We start from the raw sequence: 27,788 nt of genomic DNA on the forward strand, positions 1-27,788 counted from the left end.
TGCCTCAGGGAATGCATCTTTATTTCTTTCCCACTAGTGCTGGGCTGGCTCCATGGAATCCAGCCAAGTGCAGTAGACAGAAGAGTAATTTGCTGGAATTTTTGTTACTAGTGTTAGAGCAAGGATTCATCATTATCTCCAGAAGAGCATGAATTAATTGACCATTATGACAAAACAGAGTCACTTCATCCAAATTCTCAGGACAGCATAAACCCTAGGAGATACAACTTCCTTTGCACTTACGAATATTTCCAAAAGGCATATACTAAAAAGGGCTTACTAACTGATTGCATCTCCACATTTTCTCTTTTCTTTCTTTCTGACTTGTATTGGCATTTTCTTTTTTTATTTCCTTCCTCTTTGCTCACTAATTTTCATCTGCTTTCCATTTTTTATGAAATAAAGGCTCCTAGAACCACTAGCTCATGAAGCCACTGTTCAACCGTAGACAGTGGTCACAGGGACTTGAGGAAGAAAGCTGTCTTTAACTGAAATCAGGGTTTCCTCTGACTCTGGGCATATACATGCAAGAAGAAGAGTGGAGTGGGAGCATGGACTGTGAGTTTCCTCCAGAAAGAGATTTGGGTCCTTTGTTAGTGACCTCAGACTTCATAGCTCTGTTTTAAAGAACAAGAATAGAGTGCTTATCTATTGGGTCCAGAAAAAATAAAATCAAGAATGGAGTGAATGAGCTTTGTGCTCTATTTCTTTGCATTAACAGATATTTCTTACCTATTGTTTCAAAAAGGGAACATATTGGAACATGACAGTGTTTTTAACTGTTATAGAAGCATGTCCCCATGCCATATTCCTCTTTGTGCAGTAGATGTCAGCCTTACGCAACCTTTCTCTTCCTAAATCCCTATGCATAAGAAAATGACCCTCTTACTTACCCTTTCCTTGATTAAAAGAATCAATTTCTTTTTCTTTCCATCTTAAGCATGCAAAACAACAAGAAACAGTCACCCAGATATTGGAAACAGAGTTGTACTGAAGTACTTAAAAAATGGCCAAACCAAGTACCATGTGAAGGGGTGACAAATATTGAGGTGGGAGGGTGGGGAGGGCAGATTAAATCCTGTGGGTCACACTGAACAGATGTTAAGTGTAGGCTTCAAAGTGAGTCTCTAAAAGATACAGTTATGATAACAATTCAAGAAGAGGTGGACATGGCCCTATCAAAGGGTCTGCTGTTTCCTTCAGGCAAAGGAAACTGAGGCCTCAGCAAACAGCTATAGTCACCCAGGAAAAGTTCTCAGTGTAAATCATTGATATCCACCTTGTCTAATAGGTTAAGTGTCTTTTAATTTTTAATCCTCACTAGAGAATATTTTTTCCATTGCTTTTTAGAAAGAGTGGAAGGGGAGAGAGAGAGAGAGAGAGAGGGAGAGAGAGAAACATTGATGCAAGAGAGACACATTGATTTGTTGCCTCCCACACTCACAAATGAGGTATGTGCTCTTGGCTGGAATCGAACCCAGGACTCTTCAGTCTGTGGGCCAATGCTTTAACCACCCAGCCAAACTGGCTAAGGCAAGCGTCTTGTTTTTGACCTCAGGTAAGACACTTCTCTGAGCCTCAGCTTTCTAATCTTTATAATAGGAAAAGATAACTGCCTTGTCTACCCAAAGTATTCAATGAGTAAGGAAATAATTGAGATGTACATAATACAGTTTGTAGATGGTAAAGCACTATTTAAATGTAGAAATTAGAATAAACGGATAGAATGTAGAATATAGTTATGAATGAAAACAAATTCAGTGCCCCAAATTTAAGAAACTTCAATTAATCATTCCTATAGATTTTTCTCAACATACTACACCAAGTTTTTTTTCTTCTGTGTTCAATGTTAGTCATATGGAATTGTAATACATTTAGGGTTTATTTCACAAAAACATCCCAACCTGAAGAGAGCCGTATAATAGAAATAAACAGCCCTGTTGAAGGATGGGAGGAGAGTCCTTTCCTAGCTTTTACATTGTACCATTAATAGTCAGTCATAAGCCACTTGCAAACTCCAAGTACTAAAGAAATAGAAATATTAATCTTCAACAACACTTCCTTTCCAATTTGGTGTGCTTAGTACCACTATATCCCAAGAATGTATTTGATTCCATAACCCCGCCCCCTCCTTTAGCTTCTTAGTTCATAAATTGAGATGGCTAAATCTTACCTTGTTGTGCTCAGTTTGCACTGGTTTGGGTGAGAGACCTCAAATTCATTGCATTCATGTTTTACCTCATATTAGGTCTACTTAATTTAAATTAAAAATACAAACATTTCTGAAAAGAACTTATGTTTGAAAAGCAGAAAGATTATTTTATACCTTGATGCTGAAATTTGATCAGAAGTTTTCAAATCAGATTGTTTAAAAAAAAAAATCCATTACCTTTCCCCTCTATGCTTCCTAATGTCAGGAAAGGCCAGAGGAATTCAAAATTTTTCTTTTCCCATGACTCATCCCCCACCTATGGAATTTTGTGCTATATATTCCCTGCCTTGTCTGTTCTTCCTATTAAAAATTCTCATCACAACACCCTACTTTTTTTTTTTTTTTTTTTGCTGAGTCTTTCAATTTGCAATATCTTGAAGTGGCAGAGAAGGAGAAGAGGCTGAACTCTCAACCTTTGAAATCTCTTAATACTTGCTGAGTGGTCACAGGGCAAAGTGGAAAAGACTGATGGTTGGACTTTACCCCATTTGGAAAAGACTTTGCTACTGTAGCTCAACCGTCCCTGTTTTAAAGAAGTATTTACTTTCTTTAAAAGTCAAAATCTTTTGGAACATATTCCAAAAAAGTGAGACCAAATTTCTGTACTTAGTGGTTATCTTGGGGAACTTTGTTTTTCAGATCTGCTTTAAAAATCAAGTACTTTTGCATAATGTATTTAATACAGATTTAAAATAATTGTATTTTAGATTTATCATGTCTGTTGTATTGCTTCTTGCTATTTTTTTTCAAAGTACTTTACAATTATAAATAGACATCATTGCTCTCATGCTTAAGGCAGCAGTCCTGAGTGAAATTCTGCAGGGAAGCCAAGCCACAATATTAATATGGTCATAAGTTCGTCATCTCTTAACATCAACAATCTGCCTCACGATCAGAGAGGTGCTGTTAGCTCCCCATCCTCTCCCAGATCTGCCTTTCAAATAATTTACAGATGCAAAAAAATAATAGAACCTGTGAAAGACCCCATTCCACCAGATTTTGTGTCATTCTTTCCTGGGCCTAGGAGTGGAGTCGTTTTCTCCCTGTGTCAGCTAACGCTAAATAAGAGCTGCGGACAGCGAGGCTGTCACCTCTTCCTGGTGAGCTCCTTCCCACTGTGCTCTTCACAGTTCACGATTATACTAGATGAACCTCTTTTCCATTATTCGAAATTCTTTCCATTCCCCTCCCCCGCCGGCGGATCGCCTCCTACTTTCAGAAACTCGAGGATGATGCCCTTACAACCTTCTCTCCAGCATCCTCAGATGATCCAGACATAAATATTTCAGTGCGCTCGCCAGTGTCTTTCGGAGCATGAACGCGTCTGCACAACTAGTCCCTTATTGACGAAGCTGGACGCCCTGTAACGCTGAACTGGCTGCTGAAGTCTCCCAGAACAGTTGACACGGGACAAAAGAGACGATTACGAAGAGAAATACGTCAGCCCATCTTCTTTGCGGTCTAACGTTTACCCTGAAGAGGAGGGAGAAGGCTGAGGGAAGATGGAGAGGCCGGGACCGGGCGGGGGCGGAGCCAGGGGAGCGCGTAAAACCCCCGGCGAGGAGCGGAGCGCGATCCCGGCGCCGCGGCCGCTCTCCCGCAGCCCAGATGGGGCAGCCGGCGCCCTGAGCGCGGAGCTCGGCAGGGGGGAAGCAAGGACGGAAGGCCGGCGACGGAGAAGGGGACATCTGCGGAAATCGGAAGGCAGAAGACCAGCAGAGGAAAAGAAACCCCCAGCAGGTGGAAACAAGATCCAGAGCAAACCAGTCGGATCCACAGTTGTTTTTCTGCAAGAGAAGTGCCAGACGATTGCCCTTTTCCCCTTCAGTGAATGAAAAGTACTTTTACCCTCTTAAAAGAAAAGGCAAAGGGGAGATAAAAATCTGTTTTCTTAAGGGGAGAGCTGAGGGAAATCCAGACTATCTCTTTTCGAAGCGTCTGAAATAAGCCACTGCCTGGTACACATTGCAGAACCATCCCGCTTTCTGAAGATCTACATCCCTCCCGGGAGAATTCCAGCCGGAGGAGCTGGTACAGTTTTATTTTTGTATTTAAATATCTATGTCTATTCTTTCCCCTCCCTTTTAACAACAACGTTCCTTGTTCGTAAGCACGAGTGACGAGAAAGTGTCCATACAGAGTAGAAACATATTTCCATTTTCTCTTTTACCTGCCTGTGTCTTTCTAAAGAGGATAGGGGTGGTCCTTATTTTGAAAAAGGACATTTTCATTGGAAAGGCTCGCTCTGTAAATATATTTACACCCATTCGTATTTAGAGAGAGAGATACCTTTTGGAGGTTGAACTCCTACTGAGAAAGATGGAAAAAGGAGCCAGGCACCGAAACAACACTGAAAAGAACCAGCCAGGTGGGAGCGAGTCAGAGACGGGGTCCGAAGAGGGCGGAGTAGGCCTGAAGAAGGAGATCGGATTGGTCAGTGCCTGCGGTATCATTGTAGGTGAGTGCAATTCCTTCTCCCCCCGACCACTTCCCTCCCCCTCTTGGTGGTCCTCCTGTAGGAACTTAACCCCTCTAAAGTACTATTTTTGCTTCTGATTCCCTTAGAAAATGATTGTCAGTCACCTGTGCTGTAACCTACCCCTTGCTGGTCAAATTTTGTCCAAACCAAGCTGAACAGTTTTGTCCAGTGCTCATAGAATGGACACATAGGGATCACACACCTGGCTGTCAGCATTGCCTGGGAGCTTGTTGAAAAATACAGATCTTCAGGCTCCCCACTTGAAGGTTCTGATTCAGTAGGCTTAAGGTGGGGCTAGGGAATCTGAATTTTAATGAGCTTTTATGCAGCCATCTTTTCAGCGCACTCTGGAGTAGCTTTTGAAACATGCTTAGTAGATATTTTGTTGTTTTTTGTTATATGAAACTATGAGCCTAGGAGATGTGTAATAATAAAAATAGCTACAATGACTATTATAATACCTTGCCTTTCTATACCTTTTCCACCTTATGCAGTGCTTTGTGAAATAAATGTGGCAGGGCTTTTATTCCCATTTCAGAGGAGGGAATAAATGATGAAAGAAGAGACAGTGTCTTTCTGTAAATGTATAGTTTGCACTTTCTCTGGTTGCCTAGCGAAGTCCCCCTGTCTCTTAACCCTGTGAGGTTCTTGAAGGAAGCTGGGAGTAACTAGAATGTGGAGTCAGGGACAAACCGATGGGTAAAATTTGTCCTGGATAAGAGAGTGCCAGTGCAGGCCACTCAAACCCCCTAACTACTCCAGTCAGCAGGGAGTCCCAAATACGGCTTCACCTCAAGAAAGCACATCCTCCTCTTTGCAGAGAGGCCCTGGAGATGCATGGACAGTGGCGCATTACTGTCATCGCTTCAGAGGGGGAGAGTTTCTCCTGCTGTTTTTGGCAGGGGGCTTTACCTTCTCCCCATGGAAAGGGGTGCGGGACAGACAGGCTGGTATGCTTCTGCATCATCTCTCCAGAGTTCTTTTTTTTGTTTTGTTTTTGTTAATCCTCACCTAAGGATATTTTTTTCCATTGATTTTTAGAGAGGGAGGGAGGGAGGGAGGGAGGCAGGGAGGCAGGGGGGAAGAGAGAGAGAAAAACACTGATGTGTTGCCTCCGACACATGCCCCCTGCCAAGTACATGCTCTTGACCGGGAATCGACCCTTCGACCCTTCCGTGTGCATGGGGTCCACACTCTAACCACTGAGCAACACCGGCCAGGGCTCTCCAGAGTTCTTTTTGAAGGCTTATTGTGTCTCGGTGCCCATGAACCTGTTTCGCTGGATGACCAAATGGTCCATTTGTTAGCACAGACATTTTTGGCACCTGTGCAATAGTGACACTGGAGAACACCCTTGAAATCAAATAAAATCATTGCAGTATTCAGATAATCCTCCTCACCTCTACACCCAGACTTAAGTGATAATGTTATCTCCATCCTGTGTGTTTTTTTAAAAAATAGAATCCCACTTTATCTAATTCTCTGACTCTGGGAAGCTTTTCAGGAATTTACAGTTATAAGAAAAGCAATGTTATTTTAAAAATTATAGTCTTGATTTGAATCTCTCATTACCCTTTCTTTGCGTCTCCTTCATCCCAACTGCTCTAAAAAAATGAGATCAGCAAAGTACTCAATATGTATAGCACAGGCTAATTTAAGGTCTATAAATAGCCCAAGCCTGTTACCTCTTTCACCAGTTTGATAGGATTAAGCATTTTCCTCCCTTTGGGAAGGTTCTGATTCATACACAGATGTGTACACCCACATGCACACAAGCACAACTGCCTTCTTCCTGCCTCAGCTTTGCTCATCCACTCCTACATATGGGCAGGTTTTCAAGGGTAGAGGATATTTTCTTGTATACTGAGGTTGGTTTGTCTCTTTTTCTTTTCTTTTTTGTGAATCCTCACCTGAGGATATGTTTCCCATTGCTTTTCAGAGAGAGTGGAAGGGAGGGAGGGAAGGAGAAAGAGAACCATCAATGTGAGAGAGACACATTGACTGGTTGCCTCCCACACATGCGGGGGGGGGGGGGGGGGCGAGTGAACCACAACCGAGGTATGTGCCCTTGACCGGGAATCAAACCCAAGATCCTTCAGTGTGCAGGCCGACACTCTGACCACTGAGCACACTGGCCAGGGCAGTTTGTCTCTTTCTTTAAGATTTTCCTAAGACTGAAGAAATGGGAGTGTTCAGGTATAAAAAGTAAAAGTTGAGTGAACGTTACTACTGATTTGTCCACAACCTTATGAATGGCAGTATGGTGAAAAGAGATACCAAATACGTGCTTTCAGAGAAATAGGGATATTTTTCCAGAGTGAGAGAATCCTTGTAGTTACTAGGAACTATTCTACATTTGAGCTAGGATGAGCTGCAGATTTCCCCTTTAGGATGACAAGGGGGCAAAATCCTTTCTGCTTCTCCTCCTGCACGGCTGTTGGGTTACAGTTCAAGTTTTTTCAAGACCAAATGCAAAAATGGAAGTGGCGTTTTCTATACAGAATTCAGTGATCTGGTGTTCAACATCAACACTATAGAAGAGATAGAATTAGAAGGTAAAAAGAGGAAGGACATTTCCTAAGTGAATCAGGTGATGGGGTATACAAAAGTAGCAATTGCCCCAATTGACTTAGAGGGATAAGTGAAACTGTATTTCATGCAATCTTATAAAACTTCATTTGCAATCATCATGGATGATCTAAAGCAGAAATAGCAGAATGGCAGGAGGTGCTATAGGAATGTAAAGTGAACTAATAGAAGACTCATGCCCTGGAGTCCCTCATAATCTAATTGGGGAGATGAAATTCATATGCATTAAACAGAGAACATTGAAAATGCATGCTGTGATTGAGTTGTGTAAGAGATGAAAAAAGGCAAAGTTAGGTAAGTGGTGGGAAGCACAAAGAGCAAGAGGTTCTCACAGAGAACTAGATTAGAAGCTTCTTGAAGGATGTGAAAAAAGATGGAGTGGAGAAGGTGATTTGGGGAGATTTTGTAGGTAAAGGGGCAATAATTAAACTGTTTTTCCTTGAGCCCCCCCCCCCAAAAAAAGTGTCTTATACACTTCTGAGTCTTTAGTGCCTAGCAGAGTGCCTGACATAAAACAATTACTCAAATGATTGTTGAATTTAATTGACTCTTGGATTAAAGTCTGAATACAGTAGTAATAAGAAGTGTTTATCTGAGGGGCTCTTGGGAACCTGGCTTGAAAATCTTCAAGCTAGGAATAATTTCATCAACCTGGACAATTAGGTTATTCCATTTTCTTTCTTTTTTTAAGCCTCACCTGAGGATATGTGTTTTTTGTTTTTGTTTTTGTTTTTCATTGATTCTAGAGAGATAGGAAGGGAGAGGGAGAGGGAGAGAGAGAGAGAGATCAATGTGAGAGAGAAACATCAATTGGTTGCCTCCTGTAGGCGCCCCAATCAGGGATCGAACCCATAGCCCGGGTGTGTGTCCTGACCTGGAATTGAAACGTGACCCTTTGGTGCATGGGATGACACGCTAACCGCTGAGGCATACCGGCCTGGGCAGGTTGTTCCATTTTCATTGCTATCTATGTACTTGGCTAAGGAAACCTGTTGACAATAGATGAACTTAGATTTCTCCATGAATGTGGAGTTCCCACGAAATGTAAAGAAAATGTGAAGGAGCAGCAAAATCCATTTATTAATGGTACCAAAGATACTGTTAATAGCTATCATTATGAATCACTTATTGTATGCCAGGTACTTGTCCCACTACCTAACAACATACATTATCTTATTTATCTCTCACAATAACCCTGTGGTAGACACTTATTAACCCTTCCTCCAGATAAGGAAATAGAGGTTCAGAGGGATAAGCAATGTGGTGAAGGTCACACAGCTGAAAAGTATTGAGGCCAAGATTCCAACCTAAAGTTTGTCTGAATCCTGAATTGAACTCTTAAGCATTATTATCTGCTATTTCTGTTTTTATGTCCTGAAAGGTATGTTTTCCTTTAGACCTTGGGCATAAGTCCTTACTCATTTTATGAAGCAGTTAATGTTGTATTCCCAGTGAGGAAGTGTCCCAGTGTAAAGGGGAGTTGGGCAATCCGCTGGGGTAGAAGAAGGTAATATTCCTGGTGCAATCTCAGGAAAACTTGGACCGGGGGTGGGGGGTGGGGGGTGGGGGGTAGGGGCTGAGGTGCATCAGCTCAGGTGCTGCAGAATCTGGCCAGCACAGAACACACTCCCATGAACTCTCCCACATGCACACCATTCCTCTACAGACCACCAGTCTTCCCAACCATGCAAGAGAGACCCAGAGTTTCTGGCTGCTTAGGTCACTTTATACCAGTTACATATTTAAGTATATTTCTAGAATCTAGGTCTGAAGGCCACCAGGCTGCCTGCAGAGCCTAAAGAAAAATATTCAGCCCAGCCAGCATTGCTTAGTGGTTGAGCATCGACCCATGAACCAGGAGGTCATGGTTCGATTCCTAGTCAGGGCACATGCCTGGGTTTCAGGCTCAATCCCCAGTGAGGGGCCTTGCAAGAAGCAGCCGATCAATGACTCTATCTCATCATTGATGTTTCTGTCTCTCTCTCCCTCTCCCTTCCTCTCTCTGAAATCAATAAAAACATACTTTTAAAATAGAAAGAAAAGAAAAATATTCATACTATGTGAGACCAGTGAGTGCTGATGGGGGAACTTGATCTATTTGCTGCAGAGCAATACTAGATGCAGGCCTAGCTACTAGACCACTCTCTCCCAACTAAAAAGATGTTTAAAAAACAGTATTTATTGGGCTCTAACTAAATGCTTCTTCCTGTGCTATAAACTTCTTATGTATATTACCTTATTTAATCCTGAACACAATCCCATGGAAGTAGATATTATAACTATATTTTAAATATGGGGAAGTTGAGTCACAGAGCTGGTCATTTGCCCAAGGTCACATAACTGATTACTGCAATGGTCTGACTCCATGACCAAAGCTCTTAGCCATTTCCCATTTTTAATTGGTAATCAAGAGAGGAGGGAGGGAGGCTGGTGTGTATTGTGTGGTGGAGGAGTGGGCAATGGAGGACCATTACTCAGAGAGGTTGGAGTCTGGATAAAGATCATGAATGTCTGATACTGAAAAATTTGGGGGAAAACTTTTTTTAAGCCTATTTGTCAACAAAAATGTTTGGCTAGAATTATAACCATACTGCAATGGCACTGGGCTAATTTGGAAAATTTTCAAGTCCAAAAACACATGGGATTTTCAGATCCATGTGTTTTATACCATGCTAGAAGAGTTCACATGTTAGTTTCTAATATGATATATTAGCTTTATAATCATCAAAATGTCTATTGGATGTTAATCTAGGGGATGGAGTGTGAAAACTGCTTCTTGAGTTTTTACTTCAATTATTTTTAAAAATATACATATATATCTTTATTGATTTCAGAGAGAGAAAGGGAGAGGGAGAGGGAGAGGGAGAGAAATATCAATGATGAGTCATTGATCGGCTGCCTCCTGCACACCCCCTGCTGGGGATTGAGCACGAAACCCGGGCATGTGCCCTGACCGGGAATCGAACCATGATCTCCTGGATCCTAGGTTGATGCTCAACCCCTGAGCCACACCCGGCTGGGCTGTTATTTTTTTTATACGTGGAGAGATTAGGATTTGGTTCATTCAGGATGAAAAGATGTTTAAAACTCTTATTGTTCTTAAAGAAAACTCTGAGGCAGAAGCCAACTAGGAGGCTTGCCAAAACAAATATATCTTGGTGGCTAGAGAAAGGCTATACCCAGCATAATAATAAATAATAATAATAATAATAATAATAATAAAAGTAGCTACCATTTACTGAGCACAACTGTGCATCAGACATAGTACCTGATCAGTGCTTTATGAATATCCTCATCTAATCCTATAAAATAAGTCGTGTTATAAAAAGGAAGGGTTTGAGTGAATAAGTAATTGGGCAATGGCAGAATTAGGATTCTCACCCAGGTCTTTGAACTCTGAGGCCACTGGGCTTAATCAAAATGCTCCACAGTACGGAGCTCAGGGTGCCTGGGACCAGGGACATCCTGCTGCATGCTTCCTGCCCCCAGCAACCAGGGAACTCAAGAATCAATCTGGTTGAGCCTACTACCAGCAGGGCTACAGTATGTTCTCTCAAAGAGCAGTTACACAGATGAGTGACTAGCAGGAGATGATTAGGGTTGGGGAAAGCAAGCAAGAATCCAGCAGGTAAAAAATTGTGTCTACCTTTGTCCTCCTGAAAGCAGGAGATAAGGCTCCCATGTGAAAGGTTACCTCCCTGCACCAGAAGGAGGAAAGACATCTAATCACCAGAGACTGGGAATTTGGGGCTGAAAAAATCTGTGCAAACTAAACTTTATCTTCCCAGTTACTTCTTTGCCGTTTACTATGCCTAGCCCAAACCCCTAGGTCTTGTCAATTCCTCACTGCAAATTTCTTGTCCAAAGGTATAAAAGCTCCCTGCTCTGGCCACTTCCTCTGGTCATCATTCTCTTGTGAAGGCTACCATGTACATTTAAAAAAATAATAAAATTTGTATGCTTTCCTCCCTTTTAAAAAAATTGTGTCTAAGAAACCAAACCAAACAGCCCATTTTATTTAGAAAAACAATAAAAACACCCATACCCAGGCCACATGACCGTCTCGGAGAGGCCAGCCCCAACTGCATATTACTTTTCTGAACTGGCTCCTTGAAGCGGCATAGCAGTGTAAGGCAGACCAGTTGGCGCTGCTCAAGTCGCCTGGCTACCAAGGTTTTCTGCTTTCCTCTGAGGGTTAATCCAGCAGCATGGCTGCCTACAAAGAAATGCCTCAGGAATTTCTGTTGTTGCTCCTGCTGTTTTGTTGTTAATGTTTGGGGTGGTGAGAGGGTGTTAAAAAAAAAGCAGGCATGAGCAAATAATCCCGAGAATATATTAAGAGCTACCGAAAACAGCAGTTCAGGAACCCAGGGGCCTAGGAACTGTTCCATTCCAATTTTTAACTCCTGGCTGAGCATACAGAGCAAGAAGGACCATCCTTGCTTCTCTCCCAGAATGTACCTACAGAGGAGTCACCCCCACCCCCAGTTTCTTCTCCCTGGAGATCTGTTCCCTGGCACAGGGATGGGGGGCTGCTGGTCATAGGATTCAAGACCTGTCCATAGTTTCACACCCAACAAACCCTTATTGAGCACATTACATGTTAGGCCTCATGCTGAGCACTGATGAATTTTATTTCTAAGAAGAAAAATTAACCCTCAAATCTATTTTAAGCTGTTTTATTTATAGAAGAAACCAAGTGTGATCTGAAAAACTTTATCGATTACATTTCATCTTTCATCCTTTGTCACAGTCACAAGTCTCCCTATTGTTTTGCTCCCTGCTTTAAATATTCTCAGCATTAGCAGTGACTTCCAGGAGGAGGGTTTCACAATATGCCTCAGGGTGTTCAGGGCAACCTCACACTGAGCTGCACATTGCTGCAGAATTATTACTGTACTTTTCTCAACTATATATAGATTTTAAAGGTGCCTGTTCGTACATATTTGAAATGCATAAATGCTTTAGCTGCTTTTTTAGAGTACAATTCTGCATAGAGTGTTTAGTAAGCAACTGATACAGGCGGGTCAGGTTGCTTTAGAGAAAAGGAGGCATTTGTTAAGTGGGCCCTGATGCTGGAAGTAGAAAGCATATCATGAATTTTTCCATGGCTCGTGTCAGTGTGTTGTGGAAAGGGAGGAACCATCCATAATACAGCAGAGGAGGAAGGGCTTTGGAGATAGTATTGGGTTTGTAAATGCTTCCCTATTTACAAGCTTTTAACCTGGAATAAATTAATTTTCAGTTACTTACCTGTAAAATGGAAGTTTCTTGTACAGTATTAAAATAAAGCTAGTGGTATATGTTCAATAAATATTAAGGTTTTTTCTCTCCTCAAGCACATCCTCCACCACTCTCACTTCCCCTCCTACCCCAACCCAAGCACACACATTCACTAATTCTGGTTCAGAAATTTCTATTAGACCGACCAGGTGATGCAAACTGGCCAGTTCAGCCCAAGTCTGGCCTGCTTATCAACGAGCCAATGCTTTTCCTTTTCTCTCTGTTAATTTGAGTCAGCTTACTCATCAGCATCCGTCTTGTGCTTCTCCTCTTCCAGGAAGCTTTTTTTGAACAGCCCATGCCAGAGACATTTTCCATTCCTAATACAATGTCTTGTCATATCTTGCAATTGCATTCATGCAACTTACGCTCCACCTGGTGTTGTCAGCTCTGTGACCACGTACATGTCTTCACACAATTCCTTGATGGCAGGGACTGAGTGTAACTCATTTTCACATCCCACATATTCAGCCTGGCATGTGGTAAGTGCTTAGAAAGTATTTATTGAATAATAGCAGTCAGTCAAAAACAAATCATCCACTGGGGATATGTCTCCCCACAATGTGAATGTACTTAATGCTACTGAACTGTACACTTAAAAATGATTAAGATGGTAAATTTAATGTTATGTTTTTTACCACAGTAAAAAAAGAAATTTAGCTCAAACATGAGTTATTCCCATGAACAATACATTTTTGTACTTGGCTTAAAAAACAAACACCCACATCATTGAAATTCAAATTTAAAAATGACTAAGGATTATCCAGATGATGACATTGAGGCATGAAGGTGGAGCAGAGTTTCTCGATCTCGGCACTAGTAACATTTTGGGCCAAATACTTCTTTGTCATGGGGGCTGTCCTGTGCGTTGTAAGATGTTTAGCAGCATTCCTTGCCTCTACCCACTAGATTCCAGTAACAGCAACCAAGAGTGTCTCCAGACATTGCCAATTGTCCCCTGGGGATGGGAGAAAGGTACAGATTTGCCCCTGGATGAGAATTGCTGAGGTAGACAAAGCCTTTCACAGTTGGCGCCTGGTTCCCCAACCAGACAGGGAGACGCTAGAGGCCAGATGTAAACCTTTAATGGGTGTATTTGAGGGCTCAGCTCTCTCAGTCCCTCAGGCCAGGATGCCTATCTTTCAGCAGCTGGTGGGTAGTGGTTGGCTCCCTCTATTTTGTTAAAAGTCCATGTGTGAACAAGTGCTTTCCAATTACCTTTTAAAGCAAGTATGTACAGAGTGGGTGCTCAATAAATACTCTTTGAGATGCAATTACCTGTTGGCTGCCCACCTGCGGCATCTAAAAATTATACCTAGACAAGCAGATAAATTATACCTAGATTCAGAGAATACTTCATGGTCCTGGATCTGCAGTGCTATTTTGGAGCCAAGCCTCAGATTCTTCTAGGGATGGTCTCTATTCCTACGGCTATAAATCCTAGCATTTCATAGAATATAAAGTGCTCCCACACATATGTGATTTTGTTGTTGTTGCTAATCCTCACCCGAGGATGTTTTTTCCATTGATTTTTAGAGACAGTGGAAGGGAGGGAAGGAGAGAGGGAGAGAGAGATGTAAGAGAAACATCGATTGGTTGCCTCCTGCACGTGCCCCAACTGAGGCTGGGATCGAACATGCAACCCAGGTATGTGCCCTTGACAGGGAATCAAACAGGCACCCCCCCCTCCCCCCCCCGCCCAGTGCCCGGGCCGACGCTCTAACCACTGAGTCACACCAGCTAGGGCCATAAGTGATTTTTCATCCCCACAACAACCCTGTGAGGTAGGCAGGACAGGAACAATTATTTCCATTCAGCAGATACAGGAAGGGACTCTCAGAAAAATGCAGGTCACATGGCTTATGGGTGGCAAAGCAAGGACTCAGTGGTTCCTTTGACTCTAAGTCTAGTGCCCTTTTCACTTCTCAGGAAGAAATTCTAGACAAAAGAGTCCTGCAGCATGATCCACATCTGTGTTCTGTGGTAGATGGCAACTCCTAGGGCATGTGTCAGAGTCTTAACCTGCTCTCACCCTAGGGTAACTATTTGTACAGTCCTGATGGGAAAGTGTATACAGGGTGAGAGGCATGGTGAGCTTCTAGGCCTGCTGTCAGGATCAAAATCCGCCCTCAACCTACTAGACCCTCCTTCCACACTATTCCCCCAGTCCTGAAGATCCCGAGATCCTCCCAGCCACTTTATGGGAGAAGCGCAAAGAAGGTTCACCTCACCTTTCTCTGGATATCATGGAAATGGACAGAACCTCCAAGCCCCAGGAGGAGCTCTGGCTAGATTTCAAGACTAGAATGAGTTTGTAAGGAAGGCCAAAGCCTTTTGGACCTGAGGGTCTGTTGGGCATTAGAAGTCTGTAATTCCATGTCCTAGGAAATTCTTTGATGGCTACAGTATTCCAGTGTGGGCAGGCCTGGATGTGAGTAAAGCCTTTAACAGGAGTCACCTGGGCATTGGTCCACAGGTGGTAAGTTAGTGGTGATTCATGGCAAATGTAGATTTTCTCAATTCCAGCAATTTTTCTAGTGAAGACTTGCCCACTGATACAAATTGGCCCCTTTTTAATGGAATGGTTTGCTTGACTTTTCTTTGCCAGAGCAAGCCAAGCTGGGACTCGTTGTCCAGGCATCCTAGGACTCATTTTTCACTAAAGAAGATCTGTGTGAAAAGATGATTATTTTATTAATTAAGGTGGATGAAAGAGAGGGTTGAAACCCTGATCTCCAGTACCTTGGCTATACCAGATGAGTGGCCATCTCATTCTTGAATGGCTTTGTAGGCTCTGAATCTAAGAGTAAAACAAAGGAGGAAAAAAATCCCACCTTAATTAACTTTCTTCCAAACTTTCATTAAGAAAATTTCAGAGTCTAGGTGGAAGCCTTTTCCCAGTTTTCCTTTTTCAAAGCTACTTCAGAAAAGTCTCCTTTAGACAGTGTTGAAGTTTATAAACCCTGCAGCTAAAATGTGTGTTGTGCAATTTCTAGAGCAGAGGCAATGTGGGATAGTTGAGGAGATCCTGGGCCAGGAGTCCAAGGCCTTGGCCTCTCATCCAGGCTTTGCTACATATACACTATGTGACTTAGATCAAGTCTCCTCACCTCTCTGAACATCGGTCTTTGCAAAGGTAGATAAGAATGATAGTACCTGACCTATGCACCTAAGAAAGTAGTTATGAGAGTCAAGTAAGATAATGGTTGTGAATGTTTTGTAAATCACCACTGAAGGTGGTATTGCAATAGAAGGAAAGAATCAGATCTGTGTTCCAGTTTTTAAATAAGCATCTTCTGTGAACCATTCTCGTTGCCTATAGAGTGGAGCATGTAAAACTGACTATTATCAGAGAAAAGCTTTAAGCTGTGACAGAAGATGTAGGTTCGAATCCAGTTGCTACTAACTTACTCTATAATTTAGGCAAATAATTACCCAAGTCTCAGTTTCTTCATAAAACGAGGATAATATTTCCCTCATTTTCCCCATTTGAAAAATGGGAATAGTTGCCCTGTTTTCTTCCCCTAGAAATTGAGATGGTAATAATAGCCCATCTACTCTCCTCAGCAGTGAAATAGCTGGGTTGCTTTACCCATTTGCTTGCAACATACACTTGACGTATTTCACAGGATTTCAAGCTTCCAAAAAAAGAGATATATTAAATTGCTCTTTGCAGATAAATTCTAGATTGATGTCAGACATCTTACATTTGATAAACATCTATGGAGTCTCTACTACGTGACACTTCACAGGTGAGGGGAAGCAATATAGTTTCTATTCTCATGGAGCTTACAGTCTAGTGGGGGAGGTAAATATTAATCAAGTAATTACACTAAAAATTGATATAGTAGGCATTACTCTTGAGTAAAAGTAATGTAAATCTTTCACCTCCAGAACATAGCTGTACTGTGAATGACATTCCTCCTCCTGCAGAAGTTCCAGAAGCTACTAAGGCGGAGGAAATGTTACTTGATTCTGGTTTTCTAGGTAGCAGCTTCCTAGAATCTGGAAGAGGCATTCCTTTCCTTCCTGTTTCCTAGCATAAATCAATTATTTTTAGCTTTTGCTTTTGTAATTTTAATTTGGTCAAAATTAATATTGTTGGAGGGAAGGGAAAAGCCCAATTTTTATAAAATGAAGATTCTTGTCTCAATGATAACCTATTGAGACTCTCATCATCACTCCAGCAGCTCCATGGGAAGACATGTTATCCAAGAATGCCGTAGGAGGAGGCAAGAAGTGGTCAGATCCTGCAACGGGCGGTTGGTGTTGCACATCCCACCTTCCAGCAGCTCCCTCCACCTGGAACCAGGGAAAGAACACGTACTCTAGAAATGTCATCAGAGTGTAAGCCAGGGAATAGAAGTGCTTTCTGATTCCCAGTGCAAAATTTGTTTTCCAAGATCCCTTAGTGGAACATTAATAATCTTTATTCTTGAGAATATGAGATGTTGTTAATAACATCCATTCCCACTTCCCCCTTGCGGCAGCCATTCCTGGCTCTGAGAAACACCTAGTTGTTCCCCAACCTCCCTTTCAGCACCTTAAAGACCAAAGTCAAACCTTGTTTTTCTCCTGCAATGGTTGCTTTTTTAACCTCTCAAGCTAGTTTTTTAACTCTAGTTGTATTGCTCTCTTCTTGGTTGGCTTTGAGATGCCCTACAGATCACTCTTCTGATAAATACCTTCTAGGCAAGGAATTAACTATGATCTTTCAACACTTGTTCTCAGTTCCCAGCAGCACAATTAGTTTGCCATTTGAAGGGTCACTTGACAGGGTGAGTGTGTCTTGAGTCCTGGGATACTAGTGCCTTTTAGTCTCCACTAACCCAACATTCATGCAAAGCACATATGTGGACTGTCTAGACCCCTCCCTCTCCCATTACTCTCCTCAAGCTGCAATTCTTTAGTTTGAAAAGGGGCAGCTTATTTTGCTTCCCAGAGAAATAGGACATTATTGTTTTTAGAATGTAAATATTCTCTTCCCTTTCACCTGAAATGGCCTGGGATTAAAAATTAAATTTTGGTTTAGAAGTGAGTTTCAGGACTGGATTGAGGCTGAATGTTATGGCTGAGGTCTGAAAGACTGTTCTTGAAAGCTGAGCGTAAAATCCGATACTCTGCATCTCATTAGCCCAGCACTAGTTTCAAACACTAGGGAGATATGGTGAGAATCTGAGATGTCCTCAGAATACCGTCAAATCCAACTGGATTTGTAATACTTCATCCAGCTCTGCATTTCTACCTGGATCCATCTAACTTCTGCTTCCTGCCTCAGGCCTTTTTTTAGTGGTGCAGCTAGAGTGAGGCTCGAAGGGAGTTTTCAAAGTACTTGTTAATGGACCCTGATCCCATCTTGAATCATAAGAAGTAGACAAAAAAGCTTGAGAAGGAGCATGTCAGTTTCCTCCCCCACACTCCTACTCCTCCCCTGCCCAGTACACAGATTGCAGTAGCCAACCATTCTGTCTTTGCTGCTGGCCCCACCTCTCTGGAGAAGCCTAGCTTCTTGCTTGCAGAAGCGGATTAGTGGAAAGAGCACTGGATTAAGCATCAGGAGACTGATTTCTAAATCCAATTTTACCTGTCAGTAGCTGTGGAATTTGGAGAAAGCCACTTAACCCCTCTTAGTTTCTTAGTTTGTAAAATGGAGGAATACCTAGGTCCTGGCTGGGTAGCTCAGTTGGTTAAAGCATCTTTCTGGTAAGCCAAGGTTTCAGGTTCAATCCCCAGTCAAGAAGCAACCAGTGAATGCAGTAGTAAGTAGAACTTACTAGTCTCTCCTTTTTTTTCTCTCTCTCTCAACTCAATAAATTAAAAAAAAAAAAATTTAAACAACAAAAGTCTGTTTACTTTATAAAAAAATAAAATAAAATAGAGAAATACCCGCCTTTCTTCCTCTTCCTGAGTTTCATAAGGTGGTTGTGAGGGTCACATGAAAGAGTGGAGAATGACCTTTGGAGGAATATAGGGCTGAGACTCTGCATGGATTGCACTCCTATAAACCACTTCCAAACGACTAGGACTGGTTTTTTGGTTTTTGTTTGTTTTTAAAAATATATATCTTTATTGATTGCAGAGAGAGAAAGGGAGAGGGAGAGAGAGATAGAAACATCAACGATGAGAGTCATTGATCGGCTGCCTCCTGCACGCCCCTTATTGGGGACCGAGCCTGCAACCCAATCATGTGCCCTGACCAGAAATAGAACCACCATCTCCCGGATCATAGGTCAACACTCAACCTCTGAGCCACCCGGGCGGGGCAGGGCTGTTTTTATAGGATTATTTCCTGTTTCTCTTCAAGGGTGGGGCTATGGTGTCTAAGGTAGAGGCCAGCCTCCAGAAATGCTGTCCATGCTCCTGGGTCTAGAAAACTCCCAGTCATGAGATGTGAGCACAGTCTGTCCCTTTGCCTCACTTTTTAAGCTAACTGGCAACTTGTCTCTGAGAACAGCCCACATTTGCAGCCCTGCTGTTTCCAGCCAGTCTTAAAACTTTTGTCACCTTAGTTGGACCATGTGCAGCCCAGTCAGAGGGCCCTGAGGTTCAATACCTGCGCCAGCACTTATTACTGTGTGGATTTGGGCAATGTACTTGGTGCACTTGGTATCTCTAAGACTCAGTTTCCTCCTCTGTAACATGGGAGAAATATCTGACTCCATAGGCTTATCCTAAGGGTTAAAGAAGACATGTAGAGTACCGGACAATGTTCCCGGTCTCTCACTGCCTGTTGTCTTCCTCCCCTGCTTCTAAGAAGAATTATTGCTAGACATACCTGCCTGAAGGTGATTCACAAAACCCAAAGGTGTTTCAGAATCATATCAGAGATGAGAATACCCCTGCAAATGCTGGTCCTGCCACCTGGGCTGATGCTACTGTCTCCCCGGTACCTTTGGTGTCTCATGCAGGGAACATCATTGGCTCTGGAATCTTCGTCTCGCCGAAGGGTGTGCTGGAGAATGCCGGCTCCGTGGGCCTCGCTCTTATCATCTGGATCGTAACGGGTCTCATTACAGCTGTGGGAGCCCTTTGCTATGCTGAGCTCGGGGTTACCATCCCCAAATCTGGAGGTGACTACTCCTACGTCAAGGATATCTTTGGAGGATTGGCTGGGTAAGAGGCTCTGCGGAGACCCGAGTGGTCTAGGAAACTGAGGCTGGGGGTTTCCAATGTGCGGAGGGGAGAATGGGATTCCTCTTTTGCCTCCATGTCATGCTTGCTAGTGAAGCTCTGATGTGTCCCTTTCATGCTCCTGACAGTGACAGAGGAACCAAGTTGTATTTTAAATCTCTGTTGACTCTTAGTGGGCAAGAGTCTGTGAGTGAGAAAAAATATGATAACTCTGACTGGAGATTTCTAGGGAAAGCACTTCACAAAACAAAGCCCTTTTATCTTGACAAATGAGAGTGACCACCTAAGAGATAGAGGTACTATTCTCATATGACCAAGGATAATGGCCTCCCTCTAGAGCCAGGCTCTGATCTTGAATTTCTTCAGCTTCTGTAGCCCTGCTACTGAAGAAACTCAACCCTCACCCAATGGGCCCAACGCTGTGGAGGGCACTTCTCCTGTAGCACCCGCCCAATGCCTCCCCTGGCAGTTGCTTAAGTCGCCACATCTTTAGCATGTCCTGGCTTTTAAAATTCTGAGGTTGCAAATTTTTTTCTTTTCTTTTTAATCCTCACCCGAGGATATTTTCTCCATTGCTTTTTCAGAGAGAGTGGGAGGGGAGGGAGAGAAACACTGATATGAGAGACTCATCGATTGGTTGCCTCCCACAGGCGCCCCAACAGGGGCCTGGGATCGAGCCTGCAACCGAGGTATGTGCCCTTGGCAAGAATCAAACCCGGGACCCTTCAGTACAAGGGTCAATGCTCTAACCACTGAACAAAACCGCCTAGGGCCTGAGGTTGCAAATTTTATTTTTCACCATTGGATACTGGGGGCCAGAATGGTAAAGAAGAGATAATGAGCTCTTGGGGTCTGACCTGGTTTGCAGCAAGATCGCTAAATTCACCAAAAAGGTGGGAATTGTTGGTAAATACAGAACCCATTATGGCACCTCCCTCAGGAAAATGGTGAAGAAAATTGAAATCAGCCAGCACGCCAAGTACAGTTGCTCCTTCTGTGGCAAAACCAAGATGAAGAGACTAGCTCTGGGGATCTGCCACTGTGGTTCCTGCATGAAAACAGTAGCTGGTGGCACCTGGACCCACACCACTTCTGCTGTCACAGTAAAGTCAGCCATCAGAAGACTGAAGGAATTGAAAGACCAGTAGAAGTTCCACATTTTGAAACATTGCTAGCCTATAATAAATGGGTTAATTTATATAACAACAACAAAAAAGAAGAGATAATGAAAGGAAAGGGAAGAGCGAGAGAATGCCAAGACATGTGTTAGTACTAGTTGAAACTTAACTCTTCATCATTAAACCATTTTATTGTTATTGCAGAGGGCTGGGTGTCCCGTTTCCGGGGGACTGGGCTCTTCAGCATCTTGGAAACAAAAAGGAAATGCATCTCTTTAGCCCACCTGCCCCTCCTAATGCTGCCCAGTGACTTGCCCAGGCTGCCCCTGATGACTTCTGAATACCTGCCAAGCCTTTGGTGGGGGTGGGGGTCTCCAATGCTGTCTTGGGTCAAGTCTTGTCCTGTTCCCCCTTCAGGTTCCTGAGGCTGTGGATTGCTGTGCTGGTGATTTACCCCACGAACCAGGCTGTCATCGCCCTCACCTTCTCCAACTACGTGCTACAACCACTCTTCCCCACCTGCTTTCCCCCAGAGTTTGGCCTCCGACTCCTGGCTGCCATCTGCCTATGTAAGTGCCATCTGCGCCTTGCTTTCAGGGCGGCCTCTTCTAGCCTTCCTGGTGGTCTCCATGTCTCTGCCTCTTCCTCTCCCTCTTTCTTTTCTTCCTTTTAATTTTTCCCCCCACTACCCCCCCCCCCCATTTCCTACGTGTGTGCTTTGGATGAATGAATTCCGCATATAATTACCTGGTGTTAAAAAAAGAAGAAATTTAAGTAGCTGCTCAAAGGCACAGTAATTTTCATCGGCAGGGCTCTTTATACAAAGCACTTTCACTTACATGATCTGATTTGAGCAAATGACAAGTCCAGGAGCTGAGTTGGGCAGTATTGTAATTTTCCTAGTACCGATGAGGAAATGGTGCCAAGCAGTGACTTACCCAAGATGGCAGGCCCTGAGTGGAGCCCTGGTCTCCTGATTCCTTCTCTTCCCAGCACACACATTGTTCTGGAGGCTCCTGCTGCTTTTTCTGGCACTGTCCATCTCTACCTCAATCTGCCAGCTCACATCTTAAAACTCTTTGGAAGGAGAGTTTAGAGGTGTGAGTTGGGGGAAAATAAATGGTTTGTGGCCTCTTGATAAGTTTTCTGTCTAACTGGGGAGAAAAGCCATATAAACAGATTCTGTGGTTAGGATTCAATTGCAGTAAAAATTCAAAAAAGGGAGAAAGGTTTCTGTGAGCTGGAACAGAAGTTCTGCAACCTACATTTCTAGGAAGTCTCAACATTTAGTCTCTGATATTGGGAATCTCAATGGATTGGGGTATTTTACATCTTTCAACCAAAATCTAATTTATACAGTAAATATTTGGATCTTTCAGAAGCTCCACTTCTAGAGTTAGCTCAGCCTCTGCATTCCCACACCTTCCAACACACATACACTTAGCTGGGGGTAGTGACCTCCCCGGCCATACCCTTTCCTATGTGTTGACACTTTCCTTCTGTCATGCTGGTGGGATGGGGCAGGAGGGCTATCTCACCTATCCCGAAGCCTCTCACAGGACAGCCAGCTGGGCCCCAAGGGGTGGTCTCCTTGGTAAGTATGCCCTCTTTGTCAGCGATGTTCAGCCCTGGGATAGACCCCTCCCATCCAGGCAAGTGTTACTCTGGGCCAACACAGTTGTTTGGTCAGGCCTGCTTATGGATCTAGAGAGGATCATGGGTTCCAGAACCAGGCTGCTGGAGACTGCATCTCTGTACCACTTTCTAACTGCTGTGAGTGCTTGGCAAAGTAATCCACCCCACCCCGCACAGGAGGGTGTGGTTGCGAGGATTGCACAAGACACTTGGGCACCTTGTAGCCCAGTCATTAGTCAGTGGAGATGGCCAGTGAGGGTGATCATATGGTCCTTGCTTGCTAGCTGGATTTAGAGCTATTGAAGGTGGGGGAGGGGAAGAGAATGTGGGAATGCAGGAAGAGCTGCTCTTTCTACTAACAGACAGGCTAATGAGGGTTAGGAAGACCACATGAGTGCTGACCACTGCTATTTCAGTGTCTCGTGCACACAGACATGGCTTGGATTTTCCTGCTGATGCTGCTAAAGTGTCTGAGATGAGGCTGCCCTTACCTTCCAACTAGAAATTCAGAATCTCGAGGCTGTTCAATACATCCCCTAGGAAAGAAACCAGGGGGTAGTTCTCTGGGCAGCTGGACCCCACAGCTTCCTTTGCATTCCCCAAATCCACCAAGGGTAGATAACATCTTAAATAAAGACCTTCTGGAGTAGTATAGCCTAGCAGATATCCCCTCGGGCCAGAGAAGTACAAACCCTCCCGAGAGATGAAGATTGCTCCTGCCTATAGCCCAGTTCCAGAAAGACAGGTTGTACTTGGTCCCTTCGGCAGCCCACACCTCACCTGGACACTGCTAGCACCAAGCCAGGAGGAATTTAAAAACTCTAATGACAAAAATGATAAGATCCTTCCCTCTCCTGATTCCTGACATCAAAGGTTTAAGAAAGCTTATCTGACCTGTCCCTGCCTTCTAAGCAGAACTGCAAAGAACAGCTTAACAGTGGTCAGTCTTACCCTCAAGAGATAGGAATTTCTCAATGTCCTCAAGATACGTGTTCAAATAATTTTCCACCTTCATAAGAAGAAAAATGTTCTTAAACCCAAACTTATTCTCCCTTATTTTCTTGGAGGAAATGCAGAACAGCTCCTCACTTCATCTCCAAGCTACCCCATCCTCCCAGATATAAAGGCCATGTGGAGTCCCCCAACTCCTCTCTGCACATGGGTGCACATGTGGGCATAGGCACACACCCACACTTCCTCACCAGATACTCCCAGATACTTTGAGTCTCTGTGTGTAAAGGTTCCGTTTTCTGGATCATTGAATACTTTTTTTTTGGAGGCCACTTTTACAGGCCCCTCAAATCATCTCTTAAGCTATCCAGTAAAATAAATCAGAACCAGGCTGTCGGGAAGGCTTGGTGGATGCTATCTTTCATTAAATGCTGGTATCTTTTATTCCAGCACCCCTCCCACCACCATCCAGCCCTACCGCATCCTCTTAGCAAGTGCCAGGCTAGCCAGCCGTGTAGAATAGGCCCAGTGTTCCTTGGCAGTAGAGCCCAGATTGGCCCAGTCCAGCCATATTTTTAAGAGAAGCACTAGAGAGCTTGGGGATGGTCTGAATGTACTGATACAAGAAGCTCTGCTTTCTGCTGTGTCATCTTGGCCTGCTGGTGTGTAACGGAGGGCATGGGGTTGAGGGGGCTTGAGGACAGGACAGGAATGCAGCAGGGAGAACCAGTGCGGCAAAGCCCCTGGCTGGGGTTTGCTGTGGGAGAGAGGAGAGGAGATCAAATCTGGTTCCATGGGGCGTTTTTAAAATAGAGCAGATGAAAAATGATGGTAGACAAACCAGATGGGGGCGGAGAGGCAGAAAGAACCTGCTGTAACTGGCTTGCCTGCTCAGAGTCCGGAGGGGGTGGGGAGGAGAGGAGGGGGGGAGAGAGGGAGCTGAGGATTTGGATCACGCTTATGCAACTGCAGCTGCCACTTTGAGTTATTTTATGATTTAGGTCAAAGCTGATTATTCACCGCTGAGTCAGCAGAATATTCCTAGCCACCAGCCAGTAAAAAAAGAATTTTACGTTTTAATTAAATGAAAAGCCTTTCTCCCTTTTCCAGAGCAAGCACATTAGTGGGAGGAAGGAGTCAGGAAGGAGGGAAACAGGAGGTGTTAAAACTGTTTTGGTGCCTTCTTTTGTGATTTGCTTGAGGGTTTTTTTCTTTCTTTCTTTTTTATTTTTTAGCATTTCATAAGTAAATAACTATATTTTCTTGATAAAAAATGTTCCCCTTATCTTCACCCCTCTCTCCTGCCCTGGTAACAATGGATAGGTATCCTTGGGGTTCTACATAAAATGCCTCTATCAATGTATGTATCTGGGTATATAGAAATCCATAGTCATAGGTTATTTCTGCTGCTTGCTCTTTTATCATGTATCTGCATCTTTTAGCTATTTCCTGAGATTCCGGTTTAAACAAAGTGGTCCCAGCTACACAAAGTAGCATAGGTGTTCTGGGGTCCCCCCATTTGAGCTTCTTGCTTCCTAACACTGGGTTTTCCTTTAAGATCTCTTTGTCCCCCCTCTCTTAGGAACCAGACCACCTTTCACTCAAGCAGTTTCATGGCCTCCTTCCTCTCTTTTGGGACTGAAGTCATGTCCAGTATCTGAAGTAGATTTTTTTTCTTCTTGTTCAAGTTCTTCTCTTCTCCCTAATGCCTTGTACTAAAGAAGCTCCTTCTCATTTCTCCCCCTGAGGAGAACAAAGTATCCTGCATGCATTTCACAAGTAAAAATGCTTTTTATCTTGTTTTCTAGCTCTCTACTGAAATTCCTAATAGATTAGTTTTCCAGGGCTTCAGATTTTTTTCTTCTTAAGGACTTCACTGTATGCATTACTTTTAGCCCTGAGTTGTTCTGCAATTCCTCTACAGGAAGAATAGGTGACTCTTCAAGAAAGTTTCCAGGAGTTTGATGCAAAATACTGTGATAGATAAACATGTGTGTGTTGGTTTGCACGTCTCTTGCAAATTAATCCCTTGACATCAGAGGATTCAACAGTTTTTCCTACTGTTTAAATCCCTTCATCTCAGTTCATTTTCCTTTGAGGCTTCATATTCTGGAGACCCAAACTTCTCATCCCCAGGCACTAAACATATTGCCTCAGATGCCTGGGCAGTGCTGCTTTCTTGCCCTTCCCCCATCCCCAGAGTGTTCTTTGGGTGTCTCATTAGCCTTGTATAGTATATGAATCCAGACAAATACAGACTGGCCTAGATTTGATTCCCATATATCTAAGACCCCTTTTTTCTGTACATTTTCTAACTAGGCTACATTTACAATATAAATGTATTTCAAATCTCTTGGTTTTTATGCAACAATCAATTTGACTAATTTTTTATTATTATAATGCATTAAGATGAAAATTACTTTGTAAATGGACTTTCTAGAAGAAAAATAAAAAGAAACTGCAAATCCATCAATTATCAAATTGATTTCCTACACTGAGTGGAGATACAGCATTATTTGTAGTGTTGGAAGAGATCAAAGGCTAGTGAAGAGATTCGTGTACAAACAAATAATTACAATACAATGTGATAACAAAAGGTGCTTCAAAGTTGGGAGAGGAATGTTAGGGAAAGCTCCCAGATTGAGCTAAATCTTGAAAGGCTTCAGATGAGCATAAAGTAGAACAGCCAGGTAGAGGGAAGGACACAGGCAAGACTTGAAGTCAAGAGAGAAATTACCTGTTGGAGAGAAGCAAGTTACTTTTGAATGGGTGAAGCCAAGGAGAGTGACAGAAAATGAGGCTGAACAGGTAAGCAGGAGCCAAACCTTGAAGGATCCTGTACATCATGCAGAAAAGAGCAGACTTCATCCAAGGGATGGGAAACGATTGAAGGATTTTGAGGAGTAACATGACTAGGTTCTCATTTGAGTGAAGAAAAGACTGTGACCCTTGAAGCAGGAAGACGAGTTAGCAGGCTATACATTTGTTCAGGCCAGACAGGCAATGGCCTAAAATAAGTACAAAGTTACAAGGGGGAAAAACAAAAAAGATTCAGGGGTAGAATCAACTGGACATGTTGATTGACCACTAAGAGGAAAGAATTTATTTTATCTACAAACCAAAATGAAATATGTATCAACTAACTGTCTCCTGCATTTGTGATGAGCACTTATGTGTTCTCTGCATTTCTGCCTTCCATGTCCTCTCCAAAGCACTGAGGAGCATTGAGAAAGTCTTTGGCTGGAAGTCTTCCTCAGGGTGGTTACATCAAGATGCTGCTCAAAAGTCTACTCTACAGTAATATAACTTAGGGGATTAGAATCATGATACTTTGTTCATTCAAATATTTATCAAGGGCCCAGGATGTGCTAGATGCTATTCTTGATACAGAGAACACAGCAATGAACCAGAAAATCTTCATTCTCATTTGCAGCAGCAGCAGAAAATTAAGACTTTTCTCTTAAATGTTTATTGAATCCACTTGTGTGTCTTCTATAGGGTACAGAGTCATTCAATCATTATCAAATATTCAAGTGTCTGTTCTGCTCCTGGACTGTGTTAGGCATGAGAATACTTAGGAATGCTCAATCCAATGGATGATTATGACAGGTACACAGGGAATTTCAGTTCCAAGTGGTAAGTTCCCTCAAGAGGACAACATTCTGGGAGTTAGATGTAACATAAATGGAGGCCCTCTGGGGGAGCTCCAGGTAGTTCTGGGTAGCCACAGCATAGACCAGGAGGTAAGAAATGTGTATAGAAGTGAAGACCAGACATGAAGGGCCTCATGGGCCATGCTAGAGAGATTGGGCAATGGGAAGGGATTAAAAGGCTTCAAAAAGAGGATTGACATTATCATATTTATATTTTAGAAGAATCATGGCTGAAAAGGTAAAGGATGGATTGGAGAGGGGGATAAGATCAAAGGCAAGGAGACCAGTTACAACATGGTTACAAGAATCCAGGTTAGAGATGACAGTGATGTGAATTAGGGATGGGACAGTGGGAGTGGAGAGTAGATGTACAATTGACCCTTGAATAACACGGGTTTGAACTGTAAGGGTCTATTTATAAGTGGATTTTTCTTTCAATAAATATACAGTTGGTCCTTTATACCTTGGATCAAAAACAGTATTTTCATTTTGTGGTTGTGAATTTGTGGATGCAGAGAGCTGACTGTATACATGGATTTTGGTATGGGAGGCAGGGTCCTGGAACCAACCCCCCTTGGATACCCAATGAGGACTATAGTTAAGTTTCTGGGGAAACAAAAGTAATATGAAGGTTTTCGACTGCACAGGGATGGGGGATGGGGTTGGTTCCCCTAACCTCCAAGTTGTTCAAGGGTCAACTGTGTTTGGTATTTACAAAGTAGAATTAACAGGATTTT

At 43.1% G+C, this 27,788-nt stretch overlaps 1 protein-coding gene and 1 pseudogene across 4 annotated transcripts in view; both read left to right on the forward strand.

The window, feature by feature from the left end:
* The first annotated feature begins 2,567 nt into the window (after nucleotides 1-2,567).
* SLC7A8 (solute carrier family 7 member 8) overlaps nucleotides 2,568-27,788 on the forward strand; it is a 50,411-nt gene continuing 25,190 nt past the window's right edge. Inside the window, exons 1-4 of one of the 3 annotated variants that reach the window (XM_081118097.1) lie at nucleotides 3,786-4,243; nucleotides 4,490-4,670; nucleotides 19,472-19,676; nucleotides 21,230-21,381. In XM_081118097.1, coding sequence (XP_080974223.1) covers nucleotides 4,532-4,670; nucleotides 19,472-19,676; nucleotides 21,230-21,381 — 496 coding nt within the window. In that variant the 5' untranslated portion in view covers nucleotides 3,786-4,243; nucleotides 4,490-4,531. Of the gene's footprint in view, nucleotides 4,671-19,471; nucleotides 19,677-21,229; nucleotides 21,382-27,788 lie in introns of all 3 variants that reach the window. The other 2 variants (XM_081118096.1, XM_081118098.1) reach the window with 2 other exon arrangements.
* LOC308564393 (large ribosomal subunit protein eL43 pseudogene) lies at nucleotides 20,102-20,843 on the forward strand (annotated as a pseudogene). Its single transcript has 2 exons — nucleotides 20,102-20,133; nucleotides 20,563-20,843. The product of its transcript is annotated as a large ribosomal subunit protein eL43 pseudogene (transcript).

This window comes from Miniopterus schreibersii, assembly GCF_964146895.1.
Source record: "Miniopterus schreibersii genome assembly, chromosome: 1".
Lineage (NCBI taxonomy): Eukaryota > Metazoa > Chordata > Mammalia > Chiroptera > Miniopteridae > Miniopterus > Miniopterus schreibersii.